This window comes from Erinaceus europaeus, chromosome 14 (assembly GCF_950295315.1).
Source record: "Erinaceus europaeus chromosome 14, mEriEur2.1, whole genome shotgun sequence".
NCBI classification, from domain to species: Eukaryota; Metazoa; Chordata; class Mammalia; order Eulipotyphla; family Erinaceidae; genus Erinaceus; species Erinaceus europaeus.
In genome coordinates, this window is record NC_080175.1 from 26,968,603 (window position 1) to 26,993,021 (window position 24,419).

At 41.0% G+C, this 24,419-nt stretch overlaps 1 protein-coding gene across 2 annotated transcripts in view; it reads left to right on the plus strand.

Moving 5' to 3' along the window:
* Positions 1 to 24,419, plus strand: part of ARMH3 (armadillo like helical domain containing 3) — a 258,857-nt gene that overhangs the window by 65,005 nt on the left and 169,433 nt on the right. For both annotated transcript variants that reach the window (XM_060171444.1, XM_060171445.1), the window contains exons 14-17: positions 2,701 to 2,794; positions 9,144 to 9,245; positions 21,011 to 21,069; positions 23,887 to 23,952. In XM_060171444.1, coding sequence (XP_060027427.1) covers positions 2,701 to 2,794; positions 9,144 to 9,245; positions 21,011 to 21,069; positions 23,887 to 23,952 — 321 coding nt within the window. The remainder of the gene's footprint in view (positions 1 to 2,700; positions 2,795 to 9,143; positions 9,246 to 21,010; positions 21,070 to 23,886; positions 23,953 to 24,419) is intronic.

Below are 24,419 nucleotides of genomic sequence, written 5' to 3' on the forward strand. Positions count from 1 at the left end.
GATGCAGTATTTTTATCTTAAAGCTAGACTTTAAAATATGTATGTAGGTTTCTTTTAAAAAGAGAAGCTTGCTTAAACATTTTTCTCAGAGGGTAAATGTTTATGGACTCCACTGATTGAGTTTCAGCAAAAATAAGGTCATGCTCAGTCAGTGTGCTGGCTTGGGCTCCGTCTAAGAGGACACTTGGCACTTTTCTTTTCTTGCTTTTACTTTTATTTGCACTTATCTGATGCCAAATTTATTCCTGGGCCATGAGTTTTTGTTTCTTCAGTTTCTTCTGGGTTGTCTTTTTCTTCTGCATAACCTCCTCTTCTGGATGAGGGACCGTCTGCTCTTTCTCAGAGGATCATCTCAGTGTGGCTTGTGTAGGGCTAGTCTAACCATGTGCTCTGTAAATTCCGTAGCACATCCTGGGATTTCTTATTAAAAATAGTTTTCATTTTTCTTTTTTTTTTTTGCCTCCAGGTGCTGGGGTTTGGGGCTAGCACTATGAACCTACTGCTCCTGGTGGCCATTTTTTCATTTTCATGGATAGGACATAGAGAAATTGAGAGAGGAGAGGGAGATAGAGAGGGAGAGAGAAGATAGATAATTACAGACCTGCCTCACCACTTGTGACACATTCCCCCCTGCAGGTGGGGAGCTGGGGGCTTGAATCTGGATCCTTGCATGGGTCTTTGTACTTCATACTATGTGCTTTTTAAGTAGGTGTACCACTACCTGGTCCCCCTAATATATTTATAATAGATTAGAATATATATCAGGTAGGATTTAATTTTACCTGAACATAAAAGAAATAAATGACTGCACAAAATGAACATTTACCTCCATCAAATATTTATTTATTTAAACAGAATCTCAAGTATGTGGTTCCTTTTCTTAAAAAAAAACTTTTAATTTTATTATATTTATTTATTTTCCCTTTTGTTGCCCTTGTTTTTATTGTTGCTGTTCTTATTGATGTCATTGTTGTTGGACAGGACAGAGAGAAATGGAGAGAGGAGGGGAAGACAGAGAGGGGGAGAGAAAGATAGACATCTGCAGACGTGCTTCACTGCCTGTGAAGTGACTCCCCTGCAGGTGGGGAGCCAGGGGCTGAAACCAGGATCCTTACACTGGTCCTTGCGCTTTGGTGCGCCACGTGAGCTTAGCCCACTGTACTACCACCCAATTCCACCTCCATCAAATATTAAAAAGCCCAATACTTATGGGGAGATCCAAAATGACACATGAGACCCAGAATTTGATAGCAAGAAAACCAAAGTAATGAATATTGGGCAGACAACTAGCATGTCTGCCATAATGATTTTTGCCTTTCTCACTAATGGCACACTTTGTTGTTCACCTGTAAGATCTGTAATGACTGGCAACATAAGGGATTTTATTCACTATTCTTTTATTTATTTATTTATTTATTTTTTGCCTCCAGGGTTATTGCTGGGGCCCAGTGCCCACACCATGAATCCACTGCTCCTGGAGGCCACCCTTTCCCCCTTTTGTTGCCCTTGTTGTTGTAGCCTTCTTGTGGTTATCATTGTTGTTGATGTCGTTTGTTATTGGATAGGACAGAGAGAAATGGAGAGAGGAGGGGAAGACAGAGGGGGAGAGAAAGATAGACACCTGCAGACCTGCTTCCCCGCCTGTGAAGTGACTCCCCTGCAGGTGGGGACCCAGGGGGCTTGAACCGGGATCCTTACGCAGGTCCTTGCACTTTGTGCCACGTGTGCTTAACCTGCTGTGCCGCTGCCCGACCCCTCACTATTCTTAAGTGTTCTGTCTGCTCTCCAAATTGTGTACCTGACTTCAAAGGAAGACATAAGGCTGGTTAAAGCTATTGGGAAAGCAAAAGAAATAACTGCCATTTTGTTTAAATTTCAAGAGCTGATGTGGCATGGATGGCTAGTCAGAGTTTGAAGAGTCGTCAACTATTTTGGTTCCAAGTGGATGTCACTCCTATGTCTCTGACTCCTCACCCTCCACACTCTTGTTTGTTTTGGACCAACTAGACCACCATCTGAACAGGTTTTAAAATAGTATCTGTAATCCCCTTGGCTCACTTGCCTTTAGTCAGTTATGTGGTCATAAGAACAGTCTATAGATGTGTTTCAGTTGATTGTGAGAGTAGTCCCTTTTGGGGTGGGTGGTGGTGCACCTGGTTGAATGCACATGTTACAATACATAAGGACTCAGGTTTGAGTCCCACGTCCCCACCTGCAGTGGGATAGCTTTGCAAGTGGTAAAGTTGTGCTGCAGGTGTCTTTCTGTCTCTCGTCCTCTCTATCTCCCCCTTCTTTCTCAATTTCTGGCTGTCTCTATCCAATAAATAAATAAACATTAAAAACAAAGAGTAATCCCTTTCCATGCCCAGATAGGATTGTAAAAGTTTCCTCCCCTATTTTAAAGGTTAATCTTGTTTAGCCTATGTATTTATTTGCTTATTTTTATGATTCTGCAGAAAAACTTATATAATGGGAACTTAGATCCTTATAGAAAACTAATCCTAAGAGCTTCTTATTAGAGCTTAACAAATGTCAACAGTAATCAGGTACTCATAGGAACTAAATGCAGAAACAGTACCTCAGTGAGCTTTCTGTCTAATTCTGAGTCCAGGAATACCAGAAAGAACATTAAATTGAAGAGAGTTAGAACTGGATTTTCTCTTTTTTAAATAATTTTTTAAAACTTGTGTTTTCTTTCAGAGTCACCCGGAAATGGGCTTGGTAACAACCCCTGTCAGTCCTACTCCTACAGCCCCAGTAACAGCACTTGGGACCACACCCCCCTCCTCTGATGGTAAAGCTATCACTTCTTTTTTTTGATTAATATGATCTCTTGCTTTTTAGAGTGAGCATAGTTATGTTGAATAAAGAAAAAAAATGTTGGGAGTCGGGTGGCAGTGCAGTGGGTTAAGCGCACGTGGTGTGAAGCACAAGGACCGGCGTAGGGATCCCGGTTCGAGCCCCTGGCTCCCCACCTGCAGGGGAGTCGCTTCACAAGCGGTGAGGCAGGTCTGCAGGAGTCTGTCTTTCTCTCCCCCTCTCTGTCTTCTACTCCTTTCTACATTTCTGTCTGTCCCAATAATGATGACATCAGCAACAACAGCAATAATAACTACAACAACAATAAAAAAAACAAGGGCAACAAAAGGGAAAATAAAAAAAAAATAAATAAATGTTAATTCTTCATTTAAGACAGTGTCTTATGGGACTGGTGGTATAGTTTAGTGACAGAGGACTTGCTTCACAAGGCCCTGGTTTCAATCCTGGTAGTTAAAGAGGGGGAAAGAAAGAAGGAAAGAAAGAAAAATCTGTTATCCTTGAGGACTCCAGATGCTTAAGATAATACTTTGGGAAAGATAGTCAAATATTTTTTATTGTGTAAGGATCCACATTACTGTTACTGTATCCCACTCAGGTTCTAGGCAGGTTCACATCACACTAGGGAAAGCTTCAGTGCTATGAGAAGAATGAGGAGGGAGAGGATGGAGGAGTCAGGAGACAGGAGAGGAGAGGAGGGAGGCCAATGAGAGAGACACACACACACTTTTCTCTCTTTCTGAAAGAATCAACCTGAGCAGTGTAGTCCTTCTGTGATGAAAAATAAATAAATAGGAAGCTACACAACTTAGATGCTTGTAGAATCATGGAATACTAGCTCTGAAAGGGACCTCAGAGCTCAGTGATGTCTGTCCTTGAAACCCAGATGAGTTACTTTATGAATATCTCATTGAAATAAATGTAGTGATGTTATCTCATTTTACTCTCTGACAAATGAGGGGATTGAAGTCAGATAAATAGATGGTTTTCCTTGGGGTTAGTAAGAGGTGAGACTAAGAACCAAGACATGGAGAAGGGCAGGGACCATGCTTATTTTGTTCATTATTACACTGTCTAGTACACAGCATGGTCATTGCATAGTAAATATTTAATGACTAAACAAGTAAGAAAGTAAACATGAAATTTACTATTGTTTCTACCGTTCACTCCTAGTTAGAAAGTAACAAAGTTTGAGTGTATTATTATTGGGAATTTGGTGAGTATTTAAGACTTTTCAAGAGAGAGGGCCAGGCAGAGGCGTTCTTGGCTAAGTACTCATGTTGGCACACACAAGGACCTGGGTTTGATTCTCTACTTCCCACCTGCAGGGGGAGGGGGTGGAGCTTTTTGAGCCATGAATCATGTCTGCAGGTGTCTGTCTATCTTTTCCCCTCTCTACCTCCTCCTCTCTCTCCCCCCTCAATTTCTCTCTGTCCTATCAAATAAAAAATAGAAAGAAAAGAAAAGAAAAAATGGCCCCCAGGAGTAGTGGATTTGTAGTACTGTTACTGAGCCCCAGTAATAACCCTGGTAGCAATTAAAAAAAAAAAAAGACTTTTCATGGGAATCGGGGATAGCTCAGCAAGTATGGCGTGAACCTCACTATGGGTAATACCATCTGGGGTCATCATGGACAGCATGGGGGTGGGGAGCCCCATGGGTTGTAGAGTAATGCCGAGGTGTTTCTCTTTCTCTCCTTTTCTCTAAATGAAAGGATGAAAAAAAATTGAACCCAAGAGGCCATCCAGTGATATGCATTTGTGAGGCCCCAAGTTCATTTCCCAGTGTCACATTAAAAAAAGAAACTTGGAGGCCAGGTGGTGGTGCACCTGTTTGAGCGCATATGTTATAGCGCTCAAGGCCAAGGTTCAAACCCCCAGTCCCCACCTGCAGGGGGAAAGCTTTGCGAGTGGTGAAGCAGGGCTGTAGGTGTCTCTCTGTCTCTCTCCCTCTCTACTACCCCCTTCCCTCTTGATTTCTGGCTTTCTCTACCCAATGAATAAATAAAGATAATAATAAATTTTAAAAATTAAATATTTTATTTTATTTTATTTTTGAGAGAGAGAGACAGACACACCAGGGCACTGCTCAGCTCTGGCTTTTGGTGGTGTGGGGGATTGAGCCTAGAACTTTGGAACCTCGGGCAAAAGAGTCTCTTGCATAACCATATGCTATTTCCCCTGCCCAATAAATTTTTTTTAAAAAGGAAACTTTTCTCCCTAACAAGTAATGACAGCAATGAAAGTTCTTTTCTTTCTTTTTTTTTTTTTTAATTTTTAATTTTATAGCTGGGGCTTAAAAAAAAGATGAGACTTAGAAATAGGCCATCTGAGGAGTTGGGCAGTAGTGCAGTGTGTTCAGCGCAGGTGGCGCGAAGCACAAGGACTGGCGTAAGGATCCAAGTTCGAGCCCCCAGCTCCCCACCTGCAGGGGAGTTGCTTCACAGGTGGTGAAGCAGGTCCGCAGGTGTCTTTCTCTCCCTCTCTCTCTGTCTCCCCCTCCCCCTCTCCATTTCTCTCTGTTCTATCCAACAACGACAACAATAAAACAACAAGGACAACAAAAGGGAATAAATACTTAAAAAACAGTTTAAAAAAAAACAACAAAAAACGAAATAGGCCATCTGGTAGAGTGAACACTTTACTTTGTGTGAGGACGTGGTTTGAGCCCCTGCCCACCACATTCGAACACCATGCAAAGGAGAAGCTTCTTGAGGCCTAAAGTGGTACTAATGGTGTCTTACCGTCTCTCTGCCTCTCACCCTCTGTGTGTGTGTGGGGGGGGCATATGAAAGCAGTGGAATTGTGCAGGTGTGAAGCCTCAGGAAAATCCTGGAGGGGAAAAAAAAATCAAGAGAAAACCAGAAAAGAAAATATGAATTTTGTAGTATAGGAGGTGCTGTGGTGGCTAGAGTGCTAGACTTACAAGCATGAAATCCTGAACTGCATGTGCTAGAATACTGCTCTGGTTCTTTTCTCTCTCCTCTCCGTCTCATTAGTAAGTAAATAAATCTTAAAAAAAAAAAAAAAAAGAAAAAAGTTTTGTCTTAACACTTTGTGTTTCCTGGGTTGGTTCTGTGGTAAACTGTGTGCTTGATGGAAACCTAAATCTGAAAACAACCTTTGCTAATACTTGATGTTTTACTTCAAATGTTTACCTCATTTTGGGTAAAGACAAACATGAAATCTAACTTTGATCCTTTTTTTGTGTCTTCCTACTACTTTTTGGATATGAAATAATGTATAATTTGCTTTCTATCCTTAAAAATTTCTGCTGGTATCAGTTCAAGGTAGTGCTGTATGGTACAGAAGCATGAGAGGAAAAGGCCACTGATATTTAAGTCTATGGTAGCAAGTTGGATCTGTTTAGAATTGAAAGTCAGATTACAAAATAATCTTAATGAGAGGGAACAAGTAGTGAGGATTCCCTACTTGTCTGTGACTATTCAGGTCACAGAATAACCCAATAAAAATATTGTTCTTTCTCTTTAAGGATAATGCCTGACTGGTTACCATGGATATAAAATATATATATATTTCTGAATTCCGTGTGATATTGGGTTTTGGATGCTTTAGAGAACTGCCTTTCAAAGTGTTCATTGTGAACACCTCCACCCACACATTTGATTATGCAATGGCAGAATTTGTACTTACTTACCTACAACCAGTGAGCTTTTATTTTTTTCAAGTGGGAAGATGGAATCAGCCCACTTTCAAATGACTGTCTCCCCTTACGAAGTATGGTGAGAAAAATTATGAAGCCAGAACCCAAGAAATAATTCTTTCTTAGGAAAGAGATTTTAATTTGTGAGGGATTTTATTCAATTTTTCTCGTTCATTTTTCTTTTCTTTCTTTCTTTTTTCTTTTTCCTCTAACTCATTTCCTTACTGGAGGGGGTCCCAAGTATTATGACCTTGTTTTTAGATTTAGATTTTTAATTATAGTGTTGCTCAATAGCTCAGTTATATTTAAAGGTATGTCACTGGAGCCGTTATTTTTAAAAGCCATCAGTTTAGCTGTAACATTTGTTCTCAGCTCAGACTTTGACATTTGACAACTCAGCCTTGGCATGAGAGGACTCTCTGGTAAACTAAAAATACATATACTTCTGTATTTCTACATATTATATAAGACAGTTTTCCAGTTATTGCTTCATGTGAGTGGGGAAAAACGTCCCACTTAGCAGTTAGGTGCCTCTTTATCTTGGACAAAGACATGATTATGGACTCTGCACTTCAGAATAGGCTGTACTTTGAAATGACAGTCTTGGGTCATTAACCCATAACACAAATTAAGATCTTTAGTATTTCAACATAAAAAGATATTTGTCTTTTAGTAGTTCTGATGGACTGAACTGTGAGAAAATAGCCAAGGGTTGCTCATGGTAATTTCTACTTATAAGGCTTTTTCGCTGTTGTTGCTATTTACTGTGGATCCATAATATGTAAATGTTCCTTACTGTTAATCAATGTTCTCTGTACACATCTTAATAACTCCAGAGGGATCCATTATGGTTGTGAATACATATTATGAATAATATCCCAAACTCAATTGAGTCTTCATGGGCAAAAATACAGTAGAACTAGCTGTAGGTTCTCTAGCTTCTGCAACTTTCATGAGTCTCTTTTTTTTGTTTTTATCTTATTATTGCATAGTATAAAACACTGAACAGGATGTCTTGGTCTATGTTGAAGTCTTAGAGATGTGAGAAATTTACATAAGACTGGTCTGTGCTGGCCATGTCAGGTCTTGCCTATCATTGTTCACTGGGACTATGACTTAGAGAGTGGGGGCAGCAGGTTGTTTCATCTTGGAAACAGCAAGCATCTGGGTAAATATAGAACCCAGTTCTGGGCTGGGGAGATAGGAAAGTGGTTTATGCAGCAGACTTTCATGCTCAGGCTTGGAGGTCCTGGGTTTAATCCCTGGCACTACCATAAGCCAGAACTGTCCAAAGCAAAGCACAGCAAAGCAAACAAAACAAAACAAAACAAAACAAAAAACAGACAAACAAAAAAAAAACCCTCTCAGTTCCTAGTTTGTCCCAGTTAATAACACCCACCTATATTTACCTCAGGATGTGGGTGGAGTGAGATGTGGAATGGAGAATTTGACTATAGTTTTGCCTTAACTTCCCCCCCCCTTCCTTCTTGGATATTTTCAGCTTAAAAGCTTATTCTCAAAGGTGAGCAAAATTTCTCCTTATTAGGAATGAATTGTCATTTGTTTTAAGCAGGAGACTCATTAAAGCAAGGCTCATGCAGATCTTTCCCTTAGGTACAAATCAAAGTGACTTTGTGAAGGGCCCTGAACCTTGAAGGTATTAAGTGAAGTCAGTTAGGTGGAGAAAGACAAATACTGCTTGATTTCACTTGTACATGGAAGATAAAGAAGTAGAACAAATGAACAGACAAATCAAAACAAAACCAAGCTTAGGCTGTAAGAACAAATTGGGGGCTGCCGGAAGAGAAGGGGAATAAGAGTAGGGTCAGGTCAGCTGGATAAAGGGGGTCAACTAAATGGTAGAGCATGTAGCCTTGACTTGGTGGTGGTCATTATACATATGCACAGGCACCAAAGTCTTAACACTGTGTACCTGAAACCTGTGTGATTTTATAAGCCAATATGACATCAGTTAAAAAAAAATAATAGGGGTCGGGCGGTGGCACAGTGGGTTGAGCACACGTGGCGCAAAGCACAAGGACCGGAGTAAGGATCCCGGTTCGAGCCCCCAGCTCCCCACCTGCAGGGGAGTCGCTTCACAGGGGGTGAGGCAGATCTGCAGGTGTCTATCTTTCTCTCCTCCTCTCTGCCTTCCCCTCCTCTCTCCATTTCTCTCTGTCCTATCCAACAATGAACACCATCAACAATGGTAATAATAATAACCACAACGAGGCTACAACAACAAGGGCAACAAAAGGGGGAAAAAATGGCCTCCAGGAGCGGTAGATTCATGGTGCAGGCACCGAGCCCAGCAATAACCCTGGAGGAAAAGAAATAATAATAATAATAATAAAAGGGCCCTGAACCTTTTTATGCTGTGGGGGGCTCGAACTGGAATCAAAATATTCTTCTTAAGGTTTTGGGAGAAAATAACTGTTCCTGGATGGAGACTGGTTCTCCTAGAAAAGTATATTGGATTTCATCTTGAGAGTAGTAAGGCTCTAGAGGCTAAGAAAGGCTAGATAAAGATTTTACAATAAGCACTTTATCCACTCTGTGGTGCCAAAAGCCTGCTTAGTGATTGCCTACTGGCAAATGGTTATTTAGATGAAGTGTTGGGTGAAATGTTATTATCTAAATGCACTTCATCTGTTCTATTTCAGTTATAAGTTCTGTGGAGCTTCCATTGGATGCAGATGTGCAGACCAGTAACCTACTGATAACCTTCTTGAAGTATAGCTCAATTGTCATGCAGGACACCAAAGGTAAGGCTTACTTACTACTTACATCTCTGAAAGCGGGAGATGTGACTGGCAGTGGCTTAGCTAAATCAAAGAGCAGCATTAATACCATGAAGCTTTGACAAGATGGACTGTAGAGCCCTCCTGTACCTAGTGATGGTCCCAATTACTGGAAAACAGTGATTTCCCACTGCCAGATGGCAATTAGGTGGTGTTGGGAAAACCTGGAGTTGGAGGGGGAGCGCTTTAAAATAGAACAGGAAAAAAAAAAAATTGGTCGCTACAACAACTTTCACGTGTTCACAGATTTTGGTTAGTAAATGCAAACTCTTATGTGGGAGGTGGGGAGGATTGGCACACTTCAGGGAATTCCCTTTTGAGGACAAGAACTGAAAGCATCAGCTTGTGGTGAGAATTAGAAGACTGGTATGCAGAGTACAGTAGAAGAGGTGAGATTCAGAAGGACTGCATTCTTTCACACTTAAAATAGAAGTGTCAGTACCCATCCGAGAAGTGCAGGGTGCAAGTGGGAGAGAAATTGATGTTAGAAAAAGTTTGAAAATATTCTGTCTGGTTTTTGGTTCTTCCTCTGTTCATATTTTTTCTGTGATTTTTTTTTTTTAAACTGGTAGGGCTGAGGGATAGTTGGGCTAGGAGTGAGAGGGATTGGAAGAAAAATCAGCATATTCTATCAAGATTTTAAAATATCTAGTCCTTTTTTTATACTATATTTATGTGAATATTCACAATACTTATTTCTATTTTTTGTTGTTGTAAATGTGCATAACATAAAATCTACCATTTAAAATGCTTTTATTTATTAACGAGAGAGAGAGAAAGAAACCAGTGTCAGGGATAGAAATCAAGATGTCATGATTGCAGGTTTTTCACTCTGCTGCTGTGCTATTTCTCAGCCCACTAAAATTTACCATTTTAACTTTTTAAAAAATCTATAACCTGCAGGGGAGACGCTTCACAGGCGGTGAAGCAGGTCTGCAGGTATCTATCTTTCAGGGGCCGGGTGGTGCGCACCTGGTTGAGAGCACGTATTACAAAAAATTTATACTGGGTTTCAGAAGAGTCATGGCACATTTTTGCATAGAAAAACAGAAAAATACATCATGATTTTTCCAACAATCCAATTTTTTCTCTTTTTCTTATTTTTAAAAATATTTACTTATTCCCTTTTGTTGCCCTTGTTGTTTTTCATTGTTGTTATAGTTATTGTTGTTGATGTTGTTGTTGTTGGATAGAACAGAGAGAAATGGAGAGAGGAGGGGAAGACAGAGCGGGGGAGAGAAAGATAGACACCTGCAGACCTGCTTCACCGCCTGTGAAGTGACTCCCCTGCAGGTGGGGAGTCGGGGGCTCAAACCGGGATCCTTACACCGGTCCCTGCACTTTGCGCCACCTGCGCTTAACCCGCTGCGTTACTGCCCGACTCCCTCTTTTTCTTTTTCTTTCCTTTCTAACTATATATACCAGAGTATTGCATATATTTAACTTATGATGGTGAGAGGGATTGAACCTGGGACTCAAAGCTTTAGGCATGAAAGTCTTCTGCGTAACCACTATGCTGTCTCCCCAGCGCTTTAAATATTTGGTGATGGGGAGTGGCCCCAGGTCCTCACACAGGTGCTTTACAGCGGCAGAGTGCAGCTTGTATTCTGCCATTTAGTGTACAGTTCAGTGACATTAAGTACAGTCACATTGTTGTATAATCATTACCACAATCTGTCTCCAGAACTCTTCATTTTACAAAACTTAAAAGTTTTACCCATTAAAAATGTATTGCTTATCTCCCTCCTTTCTGGCAACCTTCATTCTTTTCTCTCTCCGCCCGCCCCCCCCCCCCCCCGACTTCCACCAGGGTTATTGCTGGGGCTTGGTGCTAGCACTACAAATCCACTGCTCCTGGAAGCCATTTCTTCCTTTCATTAAAAAAAAAAACCTATTTTATTTGATAGGGTAGAGATAAACTGAGAGACGAGGGGGGATAGAAAGGGGAAAAGAGAGACACCTGCAGCCCTGCTTCACTGCTCATGAAGTGTTCTTTCCAGGTGTGTTACTTGAACCTGGGTACTTGTCCTTGGTATTCATTCTACTTTCAATTTTATTTTACTTTCCTTTTCCTTCTTTCTCTTCCTCCTCCTCCTTCCCCTTCTTTTTCCTTTGCCACCAGTGCTATTACTGCCTGCTCAAGTCTACCATTCCCTATGGTAATTTTTTCTTTCCCCTTCTTTTTGATTGAGGGTAAGAGACAGATGTAGAGGAAGAGAGAGATGGAAGAAGAGTTAGCCACAGCAGTGATATATATATATATATATATATATATATATAATTTTAATTTATTTATTTCCCTTTTGTTGCCTTTGTTGTTTTATTATTGTAGTTATTATTGTTGTTACTGATGTCTTCATTGTTAGACAGGACAGAGAGAAATGAAGAGAGGAGGGGAAGACAGAGAGGGGGAGAGAAAGATAGACACCTTCAGACCTGCTTCATCACTTGTGAAGTCACTACCCTGCAGGTGGGGAGCTGGGGACTTGAACCGGGATCCTTAATGCCAGTTCTTGCACTTTGCGCCATGTGCGCTTAACCCGTTGCGCTACCACCCGACTCCCACCCAAGCACTGTTCTGCTTGCCCTCTCCTCCTTGTAGGTGGTGATCATTTGAGTATAAGGACCTGGCTTGAGACCCTGGTCTCTATCTGGTAAGGGGGGGGCTTCACAGGAGTGAAGCAGTGCTGCAGGTATCTCTCTGTTTCTCTTGCTGTGTCTGTCTGTCTGTCTATCTATCTGTCTATCTATCTATCTATCTATCTATCTTCTCCATTCTCAGTTTTTCTCTGTCCTAGCAAATAAAGGAAAAAAAATATATCATCCATGGATAAACTTCAGGTTCCCAGATAACAAAAAACAAAATGAAGCAAAACCTGCAATGTAGAAGCAAGATCACTAATATATCTTCCTGATCTTGTTAGTTTACTTTCCACACAGACTAATGCCTTATATTCTCATAGACATCAAGAGTATATAATCAGACCTTTTTTTTTTTTTTTTCCAGTGGGGCTGGGGGCAGGAAGATAATGCAGAGATAGTGTAGGCTTCCATGCCTGAGGCCCCAGAGGTTGCAGGTTCAGTCCCCAGAACCATCATTTGCCAGAGCTGAGCAGTGCTGTGATAGCTTTTTCTTCTGTAAATATGCCAGGAAATTGTGAGGATATGGTAGAGCCTGGCAGGGCTTGACCTGAGGAGTGCGTCTATCCTGTCAGTCTCTCTCTCTGCCGAGAGGTTGAGCAAGGAGGGACAGGAGTAACCCCAAAGGTTTGCCCTGTCTTATCAAACTCCCTGCCTCACAAAGCACCCTGCATTCCTTATACTATGGCCATTAGATAAAAAGAAAGGGGGAGATGTTGGGAAATTGTGAGGATGTGGTTGAGCTTGGCAGGGCTTGACTTGAGGGGACATCATCCTCTCGCCTTAACAGACTTATTATCTACATAATCATTGTTTTGCCTGAAAGATCTCCACCCATTCCAGTCCTTTGATCTATCTTCTTTCTACCCTCAAGACCCTCCCTGACTGCAGGGTATTACTATTAATCCTACCAGTTAAAACCCTCGCAACAATTGCTAAAGAAGTTCCTACCTTTCCAGTCCCTTTTTGCCTTTCTCCGCCCCTTTCTAAACCATGTCAAGTCATTTCCATTTCTGACTTGCCACTTCTGGGTCTGCCTTTTAAAAGCCTTGGCTCTCTGATCAATAAAGAATTGAGTTGTTTTGCCACCATGATTCTGTTCCTGAGTCATCTCCCTCACATCACTGAGTGAGTAGCAGCCCAGGCTGGCTCCGGTTGAGTTCTTTCCAACCCAGAGAATATGCGCCCGGGACGAGGCACCCCCATGCTAGCCCAGCATAAATAGATAAATAAATAAGTAAATAAAACAAAATATTAATAAAAACATTTTTGACCAGATCATCCTTCAGCTCTGGCTGTTGCTTGTACCAGTGATCAGACCCAGGACCTCTCCCATGCAAATTCTGTGCTAAACTTTTGTGCAATCTTCTCAACCCTTATACTTTAAAAAACTCTGATTTGCCAGGTGGGATAGAGATGTTTCCATTATCAGAGTTTTCAGGAATTCCAGAATGGAAATGAAAAGCATGATTTGCATAGAGAATAAAAACAGGATTTGGGAATCTTTGGATTGAGAAGGAGGCATTTAGAGAACTGGAATATAAATATAGGAAACAAAGATTGTCAGAGTTAAAAGGAAATTGGATAGGCAGAGTTTAAATCCTTTTATACTCAAACAGAGACAGATATAGAGAACTAACATGTAAACATAGGAAATGAAGAATTGTCGAGGTAAAAGGGATCTGGATGGACAGAATTTACACCCAGGCACTACCTTCTACACCCAAACATTAGTTCTTGAAGATTTCTGCCTTGGAAACTTAGATTATTTATTTTTGGATAAAGACAGAGAGAAATTGAGGGGAGAGGAGGAAATAGAGAGAAAGGGAGAGAGACCTGCAGTCCTGCTTTACCATTCATGAAGCTTTCCTCCTGCAGGTGGGGACCAGGGGCTTGAAAATGGGTCCTTGCGCATAGTAATGTGCGTGTTTAACCAGGTGTGCCACAGCCTGCTCCCCTCAAACTTAGATTCTTTTTTTTTTTTTTAATTTCCTCCAGGGTTATTGCTGGTGCTCAGTGCCTCCACCATGAATCCATTGCTCATGGAGGCCATTTTTTTCCCCTTTTGTTGTCCTTGTTGTTGTAGCCTTGTTGTGGTTATTATTGTTGTTGTTGATGTCGTTTGTTGTTGGATAGGACAGAGAGAAATGGAGAGAGGAGGGGAAGACAGAGAGGGGGAGAGAAAGATAGACACCTGCAGACCTGCTTCCCCGCCTGTGAAGCGACTCCCCTGCAGGTGGGGAGCCGGGGGCTCGAACCAGGATTCTTATGCCATTCCTTGTGCTTTGAGCCACATGGGCTTAACCTGCTGTGCTACTGCCTCACTCCCTCAAGATTTTTTAAAAAGTGGGGGAAGTAGGAGATAGCTTAACCAGTAGAGTACACACTTTACCCTGTGTGAGAACATGGGTTTAAGCTCTTCATCAGGAAGCCTCACAATTAGTGGAACAGTGTTGTAGTATCTCTCTCTCTTACTTTCACTGTCTGAAAAAAAAAGAGAGAGAAAAAGGAAGGAAGGAAGGAAGGAAAGAAGGAAGGAAGAAGAGTTCTCTGGGAGCAGTGGAATTGCGCAGTTTCAAAGCTCTACCAATAATCCTGGGTGCAAAAAAGAGATAGTGAGACTGGGGAGATAGTTCAGCCTGTTAGAGAATCAGTTTGCATGTCTAAAATCTCAAAAGCTATAGGTTCAATCCCTGGGCGCTATCTTATGCCAGAACTGAGCTATACTCTCTCTCTCCACTCTAAATAAATGGTTTTTAAAACTATTTAAAATTTTTTTTAATTTTCTTATTATTGGGTAGATACAGAGAAATTGAGAGGGGAAGGAGAGATAGAGAGGGAGAGAGATAGAGAGACACCTGCAGCACTGCTTCACCACTCATGAAACTTTCCCTCCTGCAGGTGAGGATTTTTTTTTTTTTTTTGCCTCCAGGGTTATTGCTGGGGCTTAGTGCCGTCACTATGAATCCACTGATCCTGGAGACCACTTTTTCCACTTTGTTGCTGTTGTTATTGTTGTTGGATAGGACAGAGAGAAACCAGGAGAGGAGGGGAAGACAGAGAGAGGGAGAGAAAGATAGACACCTGCAGACCTGCAGGTGGGGAGCGGCCACTGGAACCAGGGTCCTTACACCGATCCTTTTCTTGTGCCATGTGCGCTTGACCCAATGTGCTACCACCTGGCCCCCAATAAATAAGTCTTTTAAAAAGTTCAAATAATTCTTTCAGTGTAGCTGTGTTGTAACTAGTGACATTGGGATTAATGTTTTCAAGACCTCTGTTACTTATCTTAAAAAACAGAAAAGGTCCAGAAAGGGCAGATTATCTTTACATAGAACACCGACAGGGAACTTTGTTATGCCTGAGGTAGGAGAAGGAGACCTTGAGGATACAGTCTTTCCTTGACTCCTTTAGGAAAAAGAAGGTGGAGACATAAGTTCACTAGGGAGGACTTGTGCCTTGCCATGTGTATAAGCCAGGTTTGAGCACTGGCATCATATTGGAGAGGCAATGACTCTGAAGGAAGCTTTAGTATTGTGGTGTTGTCACCTTGAAAGAATGAATGAAAGAGTGGCCCAGGCAGTGAAAATGTGCATTTACAAAACTGCTGGACTGCCCCAAAATAAACAAGCAAATAAACAAAATTCTATGTTAAAAGAATGTAAAGGTGACCAAAGTTATTGTTTTGAGGGAGAGTAAAGTCACAAAGTTGAATATTTATTTATTTCACTAGAGAGCATGCAAAGCAGCATACCTGTGTGAAAGTGCAGAGCATAGCTCCAGAATAGGGATGCTGAAGTTTAGACCTGGGACCCTGGTTTGCAGAGCCAAAGCTTAACATTGAACTGGAAGTAGCATTTCATTAAGCTTCATTTTATCTGTGCATATGTGTTTACATGTATGCATGTAAATACCTATTTATGTTATACATGATGCTGACTTATACCAATGTGTGGTTTTTTTGTTTGTTTTTTGTTTTCTGACCATCTGTGTACTCTGAATAGCAATTAAACTTTTTTCTATCCCCCTCACCTTGATCTCTTTCTTCATGTTATGTCTGTCATTTGATATCTATATAAAAGTATTTTTAGTATAAGTATTAACTTATATTAGTATTTGATTTATAAGTAGCATCATCTGTAAAGTATAATAAAATGTACAAATCTGATTCTACCACCAAACACACAAAATTTCTGTTGCTATTGAAGCCACCCATGTATCCATTCTTCAAACTACATGTTTCATTTTCTTGATTTAGATCTGCTTTTAAAGATCTTTTTCCTGAGGTCCTTCTAACTTAGGTATTGTTACTTTAAAGGAGTATCTGTTCAGACATTAGGTAGGGGGCTGGGAACTGGCTCACATCCTGGAGTGCAGACACCATGTTCAAGGACCTGGGTTTGAGTCTTCAGCTTCCACATGGAAGCACCTGCACCAAGGAGGCTTCAATGCAGTGGAGTGGTCCTACGGTGTTTCTCCTTCTATCCTCTGTTTAAAGGAAAAAACACACATCTGGAACAGTGGAGTAGTGCGGGCACTGAGCCCCAGCTATAAATAATCTTGGTGGCAAAATAGACATTAAGTAAAATATATTAAAAATATACATGTAGGTATTAGGTTCAGTTCCTGTTGCCAGTATAAGCCAGAGCTGAGCAGGGTTCTGTTGTCTCCCCTCTCTGTCATAATAACCAGCTAAATAAATGAGTGGCTGGGTGATGGTGCACCTGGGTGAGCATATTACAGTGTGCAAGGACTCAGGTTCAAGCCCCTGATTCCTACCCTCAGGGGAGAAGCTTCATGAGTGGTGAAACAGTGTTACAGGTGTTTCTCTTACTTCTCTCCATCTCTGTTTTCCCTTCTCAGTTTCTTTCAGTCTCTATCCAACATAAATAAATAAAATATTAAAAGTTAAATAAATAAATGAATAATAATAAATACATTTGTAGGGGCAGGGGAGATAGCATAATGGTTATGCAAAGAATGTCAAACCTGAGGCTCCAAAGTCCCAGTGTTTTTTTTAAAATTTTTTTCCTCCAGGGTTATTGCTGGCCTCGGTGCCTGCACCATGAATCCACCGCTCCTGGAGGCCATTTTTTTTCCCTTTTTGTTGCCCTTGTTGTTGTAGCCTCGTTGTGGTTATTATTATTGCCATTGTTGATGGTGTTCATTGTTGGATAGGACAGAGAGAAATGGAGAGAGGAGGGGAAGACAGAGAGGGGGAAAGAAAGACAGACACCTGCACACCTGCTTCATCGCCTGTGAAGCGACTCCCCTGCAGGTGGGGAGCTGGGGGCTCGAACCGGGATCCTTACACTGGTCCCTGCGCTTTGCACCACATGCGCTTAACCCACTGCGCCACCGCCCGACCCCCTTAAGTCCCAGTTTTAATCCCTTGCACTACCATAAGCTAGAGCTGAGCAGTGCTCTGGTAAAAAACAAAAACAACCACGTATAGTGGTCTGGGGAGTGGCACAGTGACTAGAACACTGTTACTACAAACATGATGTGCCAAGTTCAATTCCTGGAATTGCATTTGCCACAGTGATGCTCTGGCACTCTTTCTTTCAATAATTAATACATAAATCATTCTTAAAAATACATATCATGGTCCGGGAGGTGGTGCAATAGATAAAACATTAGACTCTCAAGCATGAGGTCTTGAGTTTGATCCCTGGCAGCACATGTACCAGAGTGATGTCTGGTTCTTCCTCTCCTCCTATCTTTCTCATTAATAAATAAAAAATCTTTAAAAAATACATATCAAGCATATTTATTAAACAGATTCACCAACATTTATTTTTATCAGGTCACTACTCAACTCTGGCTTATGATGGTGCTGATGTTTTCTTCCATGTATTTATAGTTTCAGGTCTAATATCCATGTCATTCATCCATTTTGAGTTAGTTTTGGTGTTTGGTATTAGGAGAAACCTAAAATTTTATTTTTACTATTATACAGCTCCAGGGGATGAACTCAGGGCATTGCATTTGCACAATACTGCTAATTGACCTCTGGGCTGAGTCTTTCTTTTTCTTTCTTTCTTTCTTTCTTTCTTTCTTTCTTTCTTTCTTTCTTTCTTTCTTTCTTCTTTTTCTTCTCCTCCTCCTCCTTCTTATTTTTTTTTTTACTTAGAGGAGAGATACCTCAAACTGCTGTACCGTCCATGGATGCCACCCTGATATCCTGTGTGTGGGATGGTGTGCACTATAGTCCCAGGAATGCTTTGTTTTTTATTTTTTTATTATTACCCTGGATTTTTTTTTTTTTTTTTGACCAGAGCACTGCTCAGCTATGGCTTACATGGTGGTGTGGGGGATTGAACCTGGGACTTTGAAGACTCAGGCATGAGAGTCTCTTTGCATAACCATTATGCTATCTACCCCACCCTTATTTTTTTTTTCCTCCAGGGTTATTGCTGGGCTCAGTGCCTGCACCATGAATCCACTGCTCCTGGAGGCCATTTTTCCCCCCCTTTTGTTGCCCTTGTTGTTGTAGCCTCGTTGTGGTTATTATTATTGCCCTTGTTGATGGTATTCGTTGTTGGATAGGACAGCGAGAAATGGAGAGAGGAGGGGAAGACAGAGTGGGGGAGAGAAAGACAGACACCTGCAGACCTGCTTCACCGCCTGTGAAGCGACTCCCTTGCACGTGGGGAGCCGGGGGCTCCAACCGGGATCCTTACGCTGGTCCTTGCGCTTTGCGCCACATGTGCTTAACCCACTGCGCCACCGCCCGACCCCCGCCCACCCTTTTTTTAAAAAAAACTTTAAAAAAATTTTCCCTTTTGTTGTCCTTGTTGTTTTATTTATTATTGTTGTTGTTATTGATGTTGTAGTTGTTAGGATAGAGAGAAATGGAGAGAGGAGGGGAAGACATAGGGGGAGAAAAAGACACCTGTAGACCTGCTTCACAGTCTGTGAAGCCACTCCCCTGTAGGTGGGGAACCTGGGGCTTGAATCGGGATCCTTAGCTGGTCCTTGTGCTTTGCGCCATGTGCGCTTAACCCCCTGCACTACCGCCCAACTCCCCCCACCCTTTGTTTTTTAAGAGAAGAGATACCTGTAGGTTTTCCCCCAACCCCCAAGTAAATTTATTAACTTTTTGGGAAAGGGGAGCTAGCAATAGAGAACTATGTAGCTAAGGGTAAGTAGAAGAGTCTCAGAAATCGTTTTCTATTTAAATTTTTTTTTTTAATTTTCTCTATTTGTTGGATAGAAACAGCTAGAAATTGAGAGGGAAGGGTTTTTTTTGTGTGTGAACCCAGGTGATAGAGAGGGAGAGAGGAGTCTGCCGGTAGTGCAGTGGGTTAAGCGCACGTGGTGCAAAGCACAAGGACTGCATAAGGATCCGAGTTCAAGCCCCCGGCTCCCCACCTACAGGGGAGTTGCTTCACAGGCAACTCCCCTGTAGGTGAAGGAGGTCTGCAGGTGTCTGTCTTTCTCTCCCCCTCTCTGTCTTCCCCTCCTCTCTCCTCCTCTCTGTCCTAACAATGATGATATCAATAACAACAACAATAATAACTACAACAACAATAAACAAAAAAAACCAAGGGAAACAAAAGGGAAAAATAAATATAAAAAAAATTCAAAAAAATGAAAAAAGAAATGGAAAAAAAAGAGAGGGATAGAGAGACAGAGAAACACCTGCAGCACTGCTTCAGCACTTGTGAAGCTTTCCCCCTGCTGATGGGGACCGGGGGCTTGAACTTGTGTCCTTGTGCGTTGTATAACATGTGCGCTTAACAAGGTATGCCACCACCTGGCCCCAGAAATCTAGTTTTTTCTTTTTTTTTAAAGATTTTATTTATTTATTAAGGAGAAAGATAGGAGGAGAGAAAAAGAACCAGACATCACTCTGGCACATGTGCTGCCGGGGATTGAAATCAGGACCTCATACTTGAGAGTCCAAAGCTTTATCACTACACCACCTCCTGGACCATAGAAATCTAGTTTTTTATATAAGCAGGGATATATTCTTTCTGGCTGCTCAAGTATGTTGATGGTACCCTTCTGGTATATATGCTGCTGGGGAATGAACTGGAAAACTTTTTTTTTTGGGGGGGAAGGGACTGTTATAATTAGGTTCTTTCCCCAGCTATCTAGCTCATTCTTGATTATTATTATTTTTAATGTTTTATTTACTTTTGGATAGGGACAGAAATGGACAGGGGAGGGGGAGATGCAGAGGGAAAGAGGAGAGATGCCTGCAGCATTGCTCCACCACTCCTGAAGCTTTCCCCTTCCAGGTCCAAGGGCTTGAACCCTACCACAGGATAACACATGTGCTGTACTGGGTGTGTCACCACCTGGCCCCAGTATTCTTGATTGTATATGTGGGCATAGAGTCTTGCTATCAAGGTTGACTTGTTTTTTAATAACCAACAGGCAAGTTTTGAGAAACCAGGCTTATTTAGTTCAATGACATACCTCTTGTACTTAGCATATGTTTGCAACATAGAAGGTAGTAAGTAAATATTAGGAAAATGACCAAGAGTTCAGTTTCCTAACATAAACAGTGGGCACAGTACAAGAAGAAGCATAGGCAAGATACTCATCTTCAGTTAATTTTCTTCTGATACCATTGCCAGTTTTTATAAGACCGTTCTATTGATTGACTTTAGGGTAGGTGAGTATAGATGAATATGTAGGGGTGGAAAAGGAAGTGGAGTATTCAGAAAAAAATGACTGATAAGGAATGAGAGGACTTGGTCCTTCTTTGGGTCATGATAATAGAAACTTTTTTGTGTGTGAACCCAGCATGCACATTATCAATGAACTCTAGCCTTGGACAGTAGTAGAAGCTATTATAATAACTAGATGTCTTTCAAGGAAATGCTTAGCTGTCCATCAGATTACCAGAATATCTAAATAAAAGAAAATCTTCAAGGTGAATTTTTTTGCCTAGAAGAAAACCAAGAATTGCTCCAGTAGAAACTTGACATTCATTCATGAACTTTGTAGGGGAAGATACACATCTTTATTCTCTAGGAACTTTGTCTTCATGGTTATAAAGAAAAAGTTTATATATATATATATATATATATATATATATATATATTTTTTTTTTTTTTTTTTTCCTCCCTCTACAGATGAGCACCGGCTTCATAGTGGCAAACTTTGTTTGATTATCCTTACGTGCATTGCAGAGGTAAGTCTCATCAGTCTTTTGGTATTTGCTAATCTATTACAAAATGCTATCATTTCTACTCCACTTCCTGTCTCCTGCCTTTTAGTATCCTATAGCTTGAGAGAGAGAAAAATCTTTCCCCTTCTTGGTATCTGTCTCCTCCCAGTAGAATGTAAACACTGGTAACAGGTACTTTGTCCTCTTCGCCAGTGTATTCTGTGTCTGGCACATAACAATATTTACTGCAAGAGTTAATTATGAATTGTGATATAATAACTGCTATAATAGAGCATGGGAGATTCTAGCTCTCAGCAGGTTTTAAACAAGAGACAAGCTTCTTTAGAAAAATTAATCTTGCTTTGAAGCTGCTTGTGTTGGATCTTTTACATTTAGCAAAATGAAAAGAGTAGCTGAAGTATTCTGTGGTGGGAGGTAGAGAGAAAAAGGCTAAAGGCTAAAGAGGGGAATTAGAAACTATATAATTTGGACTGATTACAGTTTGGGGAGCTAGATTAAAAAAGAAAAGGTATAAAAAGATGAGGTGTTTGGCTTTGAAGGAAGCACTTTTGGTCAGGTTCATTAGACCTGAATTCACTCTGGAGTATGATAGAAATTGAGCCAACTCAGAACTAAGTTTGTACTCTTATTCCCCTTTTGTTATTTCTTATTCTGACTTTTCTCCCTCCTTTTGTTATTTCTTATTCTGACTTTTCTCCCTCCTTCCCAATGTCCCCCACCACACACACACACACACACACACACACACACACACACACACACACACACACACACACACACAATGGAGTTTCAAACCTACATGATCCCACAACTCCCATCTCAGATAGAAATAGGGAGAGAGACAGAAGGAGAAAGAGACAGAGACGCACCACAGTACTGGTCCACTGCTTGTGACACTTCCCCTTGTGCATGTGGGTCCCATGTGGTGTTGGAGACTTGACATCGTAAAGTGTGAGCTCTACCAAATGAGCTTCAGTCCAGCTTAAGCTGGCCAGAGTTGAGCAGTGCTCTGGTCTCTTTCTCTAGCTCTCTCTCATTAAAATAAAATAAATAATGGGAGTCGGGCGGTAGCACAGTGGGTTAAGTGCACATGGTGCAAAGCTCAAGGACCAGCATAAAGATCCTGGTTCCAGCCTCCGGCTCCCCACCTGCAGGGGAGTTGCTTCACAGGCGTTGAAGCAGGTCTGCAGGTGTCTTTCTCTCTCCCTCTCTGTCTACCCCTCCTCTCTCCATTTCTCTCTGTCCTATCCAGCAACAAAGACATCAATAACAATAACGATAACTACAACAATAAAACAAGGGCAACAAAAGGGAATAAATAAATAAATATTAAAAATAAATAAATAAAATAAATAACATTAGAAAAGAAAAAAGAAAAAAATAGTAGTGGTGGTCCACATACAATAGAGCTCTCTATGTATTTCCTTTTTAATGTTTTCTGTGAAAAAAATGACCTTTTTTTTTTTTAAATCTAGGTTAGGGGTTGCCAGTTATAGAAGAGTGCTTATTAGCAGTGGACATAGTATAATTGCTTTTCAAAAATCTTTCTAAGAAAAATCTTTAAAGGAGTTGTATTTCACCCATTATAACAGTCCCTAGTAACTGAAGTCTGTAGGCATGTCAGATCTTCGGAAAAGGTATTAGGAAAGAGCCAAGGGATGTTATTACTGATCCACAGCCAGAGGCTTTTGATTTTCCATCAGTCTTCAGCAAAGACAGGATGCATGGGGTCTTGCCTGCTGCCATGCTGCCTGCGTAGCAGTTTTCTCCTGCTGTGCCAAGGCCATTCCCAGTGGAGTACAGGCCTTAATTGCACATCCTCATGTGGAGCCTACAAATGTATCTTACAGCCCCAATGAAACCCTTCAAGCTGTCACACATAGAGCAGGCTCCTTGTGCAGATGGGAAGGAAGAGAGAACAGGAAAACAAAATTCTCTCAACATTTGCCTCAAGTCCTTGTGCCTTAATTTTTGTTGTTAGTAATTTGCTTGTAGATAGCAGGTACTTTTTGGCCAGTTGGAGATACACTGGAAAATTATGCCCAAGTAAAATCTCATGACTTCAGTAGGGTTTGACATAGGTGCTAGGTTCATCCAATTAACTCCTCAACTCATCCTTGAAAAGAGTTCTTTTTTCTTTTTCTTTAAAAAATTTTTAAAAAATTATTTATTTATGATAGGGAGAATCAGAGTATTACTCTAGCATATGTGATGCTGAGGATCAAACTTGAGACCTCATACTTTATTTATTTTTTAGATTTATTTATTTATTATTATTTTTTATATTTATTTTCCTTTTTGTTTCCCTTGTTTTATTGTTGTTGTAGTTATTATTGTTGTCATTTTTGGATAGGACAGAGAGAAATAGAGAGAGAGGGGAAAAGAGAGGGGGAGAGAAAGATAAGACACCTACAGACCTGCTTCACCGCCTGTGAAGGGACTCCTCTGTAGGTGGGGAGCCAGGGGCTCGAACCAGGATCCTTATGCCCATCCTTGCGTTTTGTGCCACGTGCGCTTAACCCGCTGTGCTACTGCCCGACTCCCAGATTTATTCTTTTATTGGTTACATATGAGAGAGAGATTCACATGAGACAGAGAATAGAGAAAGAAACCAGAATACACTCTGCTACATACAGTGCTGATGATTGAACTGACAACCTCAGGCATGTGGGCCCAGCACTCTACCAGTTGGGCCATTTCTCCAGTCATGAAAATAGTTTTCAGTGTCCAGGAATTTATAGGAAGTGTGATGACTTCTAAACTCAGTTTCTAGAGTATAGCTCTCATTCCTTTTTCCCCCTGCGTTTTAATTTCTATTAGGATCAGTATGCCAATGCATTTTTGCATGATGACAACATGAATTTTCGAGTTAACTTACACAGAATGGTATGTATGACCTTTGCTTCTTGTTTTTTCTTGGAGGAGGAAATTTGTTGGCAGGATTGAGGAGGATGAGTTGATCCTGTTAGAACAAATGTGGGTGGAAAGTTGTGTGGAAGGGCTCTTGTTGATTGCTGTTCAACAGACCCAGATCTATTTTTTGGGCTATTTTGTGTGTCATAGAGCTGTTTCTCTACTATTGACCTATAACAGTAATACTAGAATATATTAGCATCACAGATTTCAACAAGGAGAATAGCCTAAACCTTTTGTCTTCAGAATGTATAATCTTTATTTTTAAATTTTTTAATTTATAAAATGGAAATATTGACAGTACTATAGAATAAGAGGGGTACATTTCCTCACAATTCCTACCTCCAGAACTCCATATTCAATCCCTTCCTTTGATAGCTTCCCTATTCTTTATCCCTCTGAGAGTACGGACCCAGGATCATATGGGGTTCAGAAGGTAG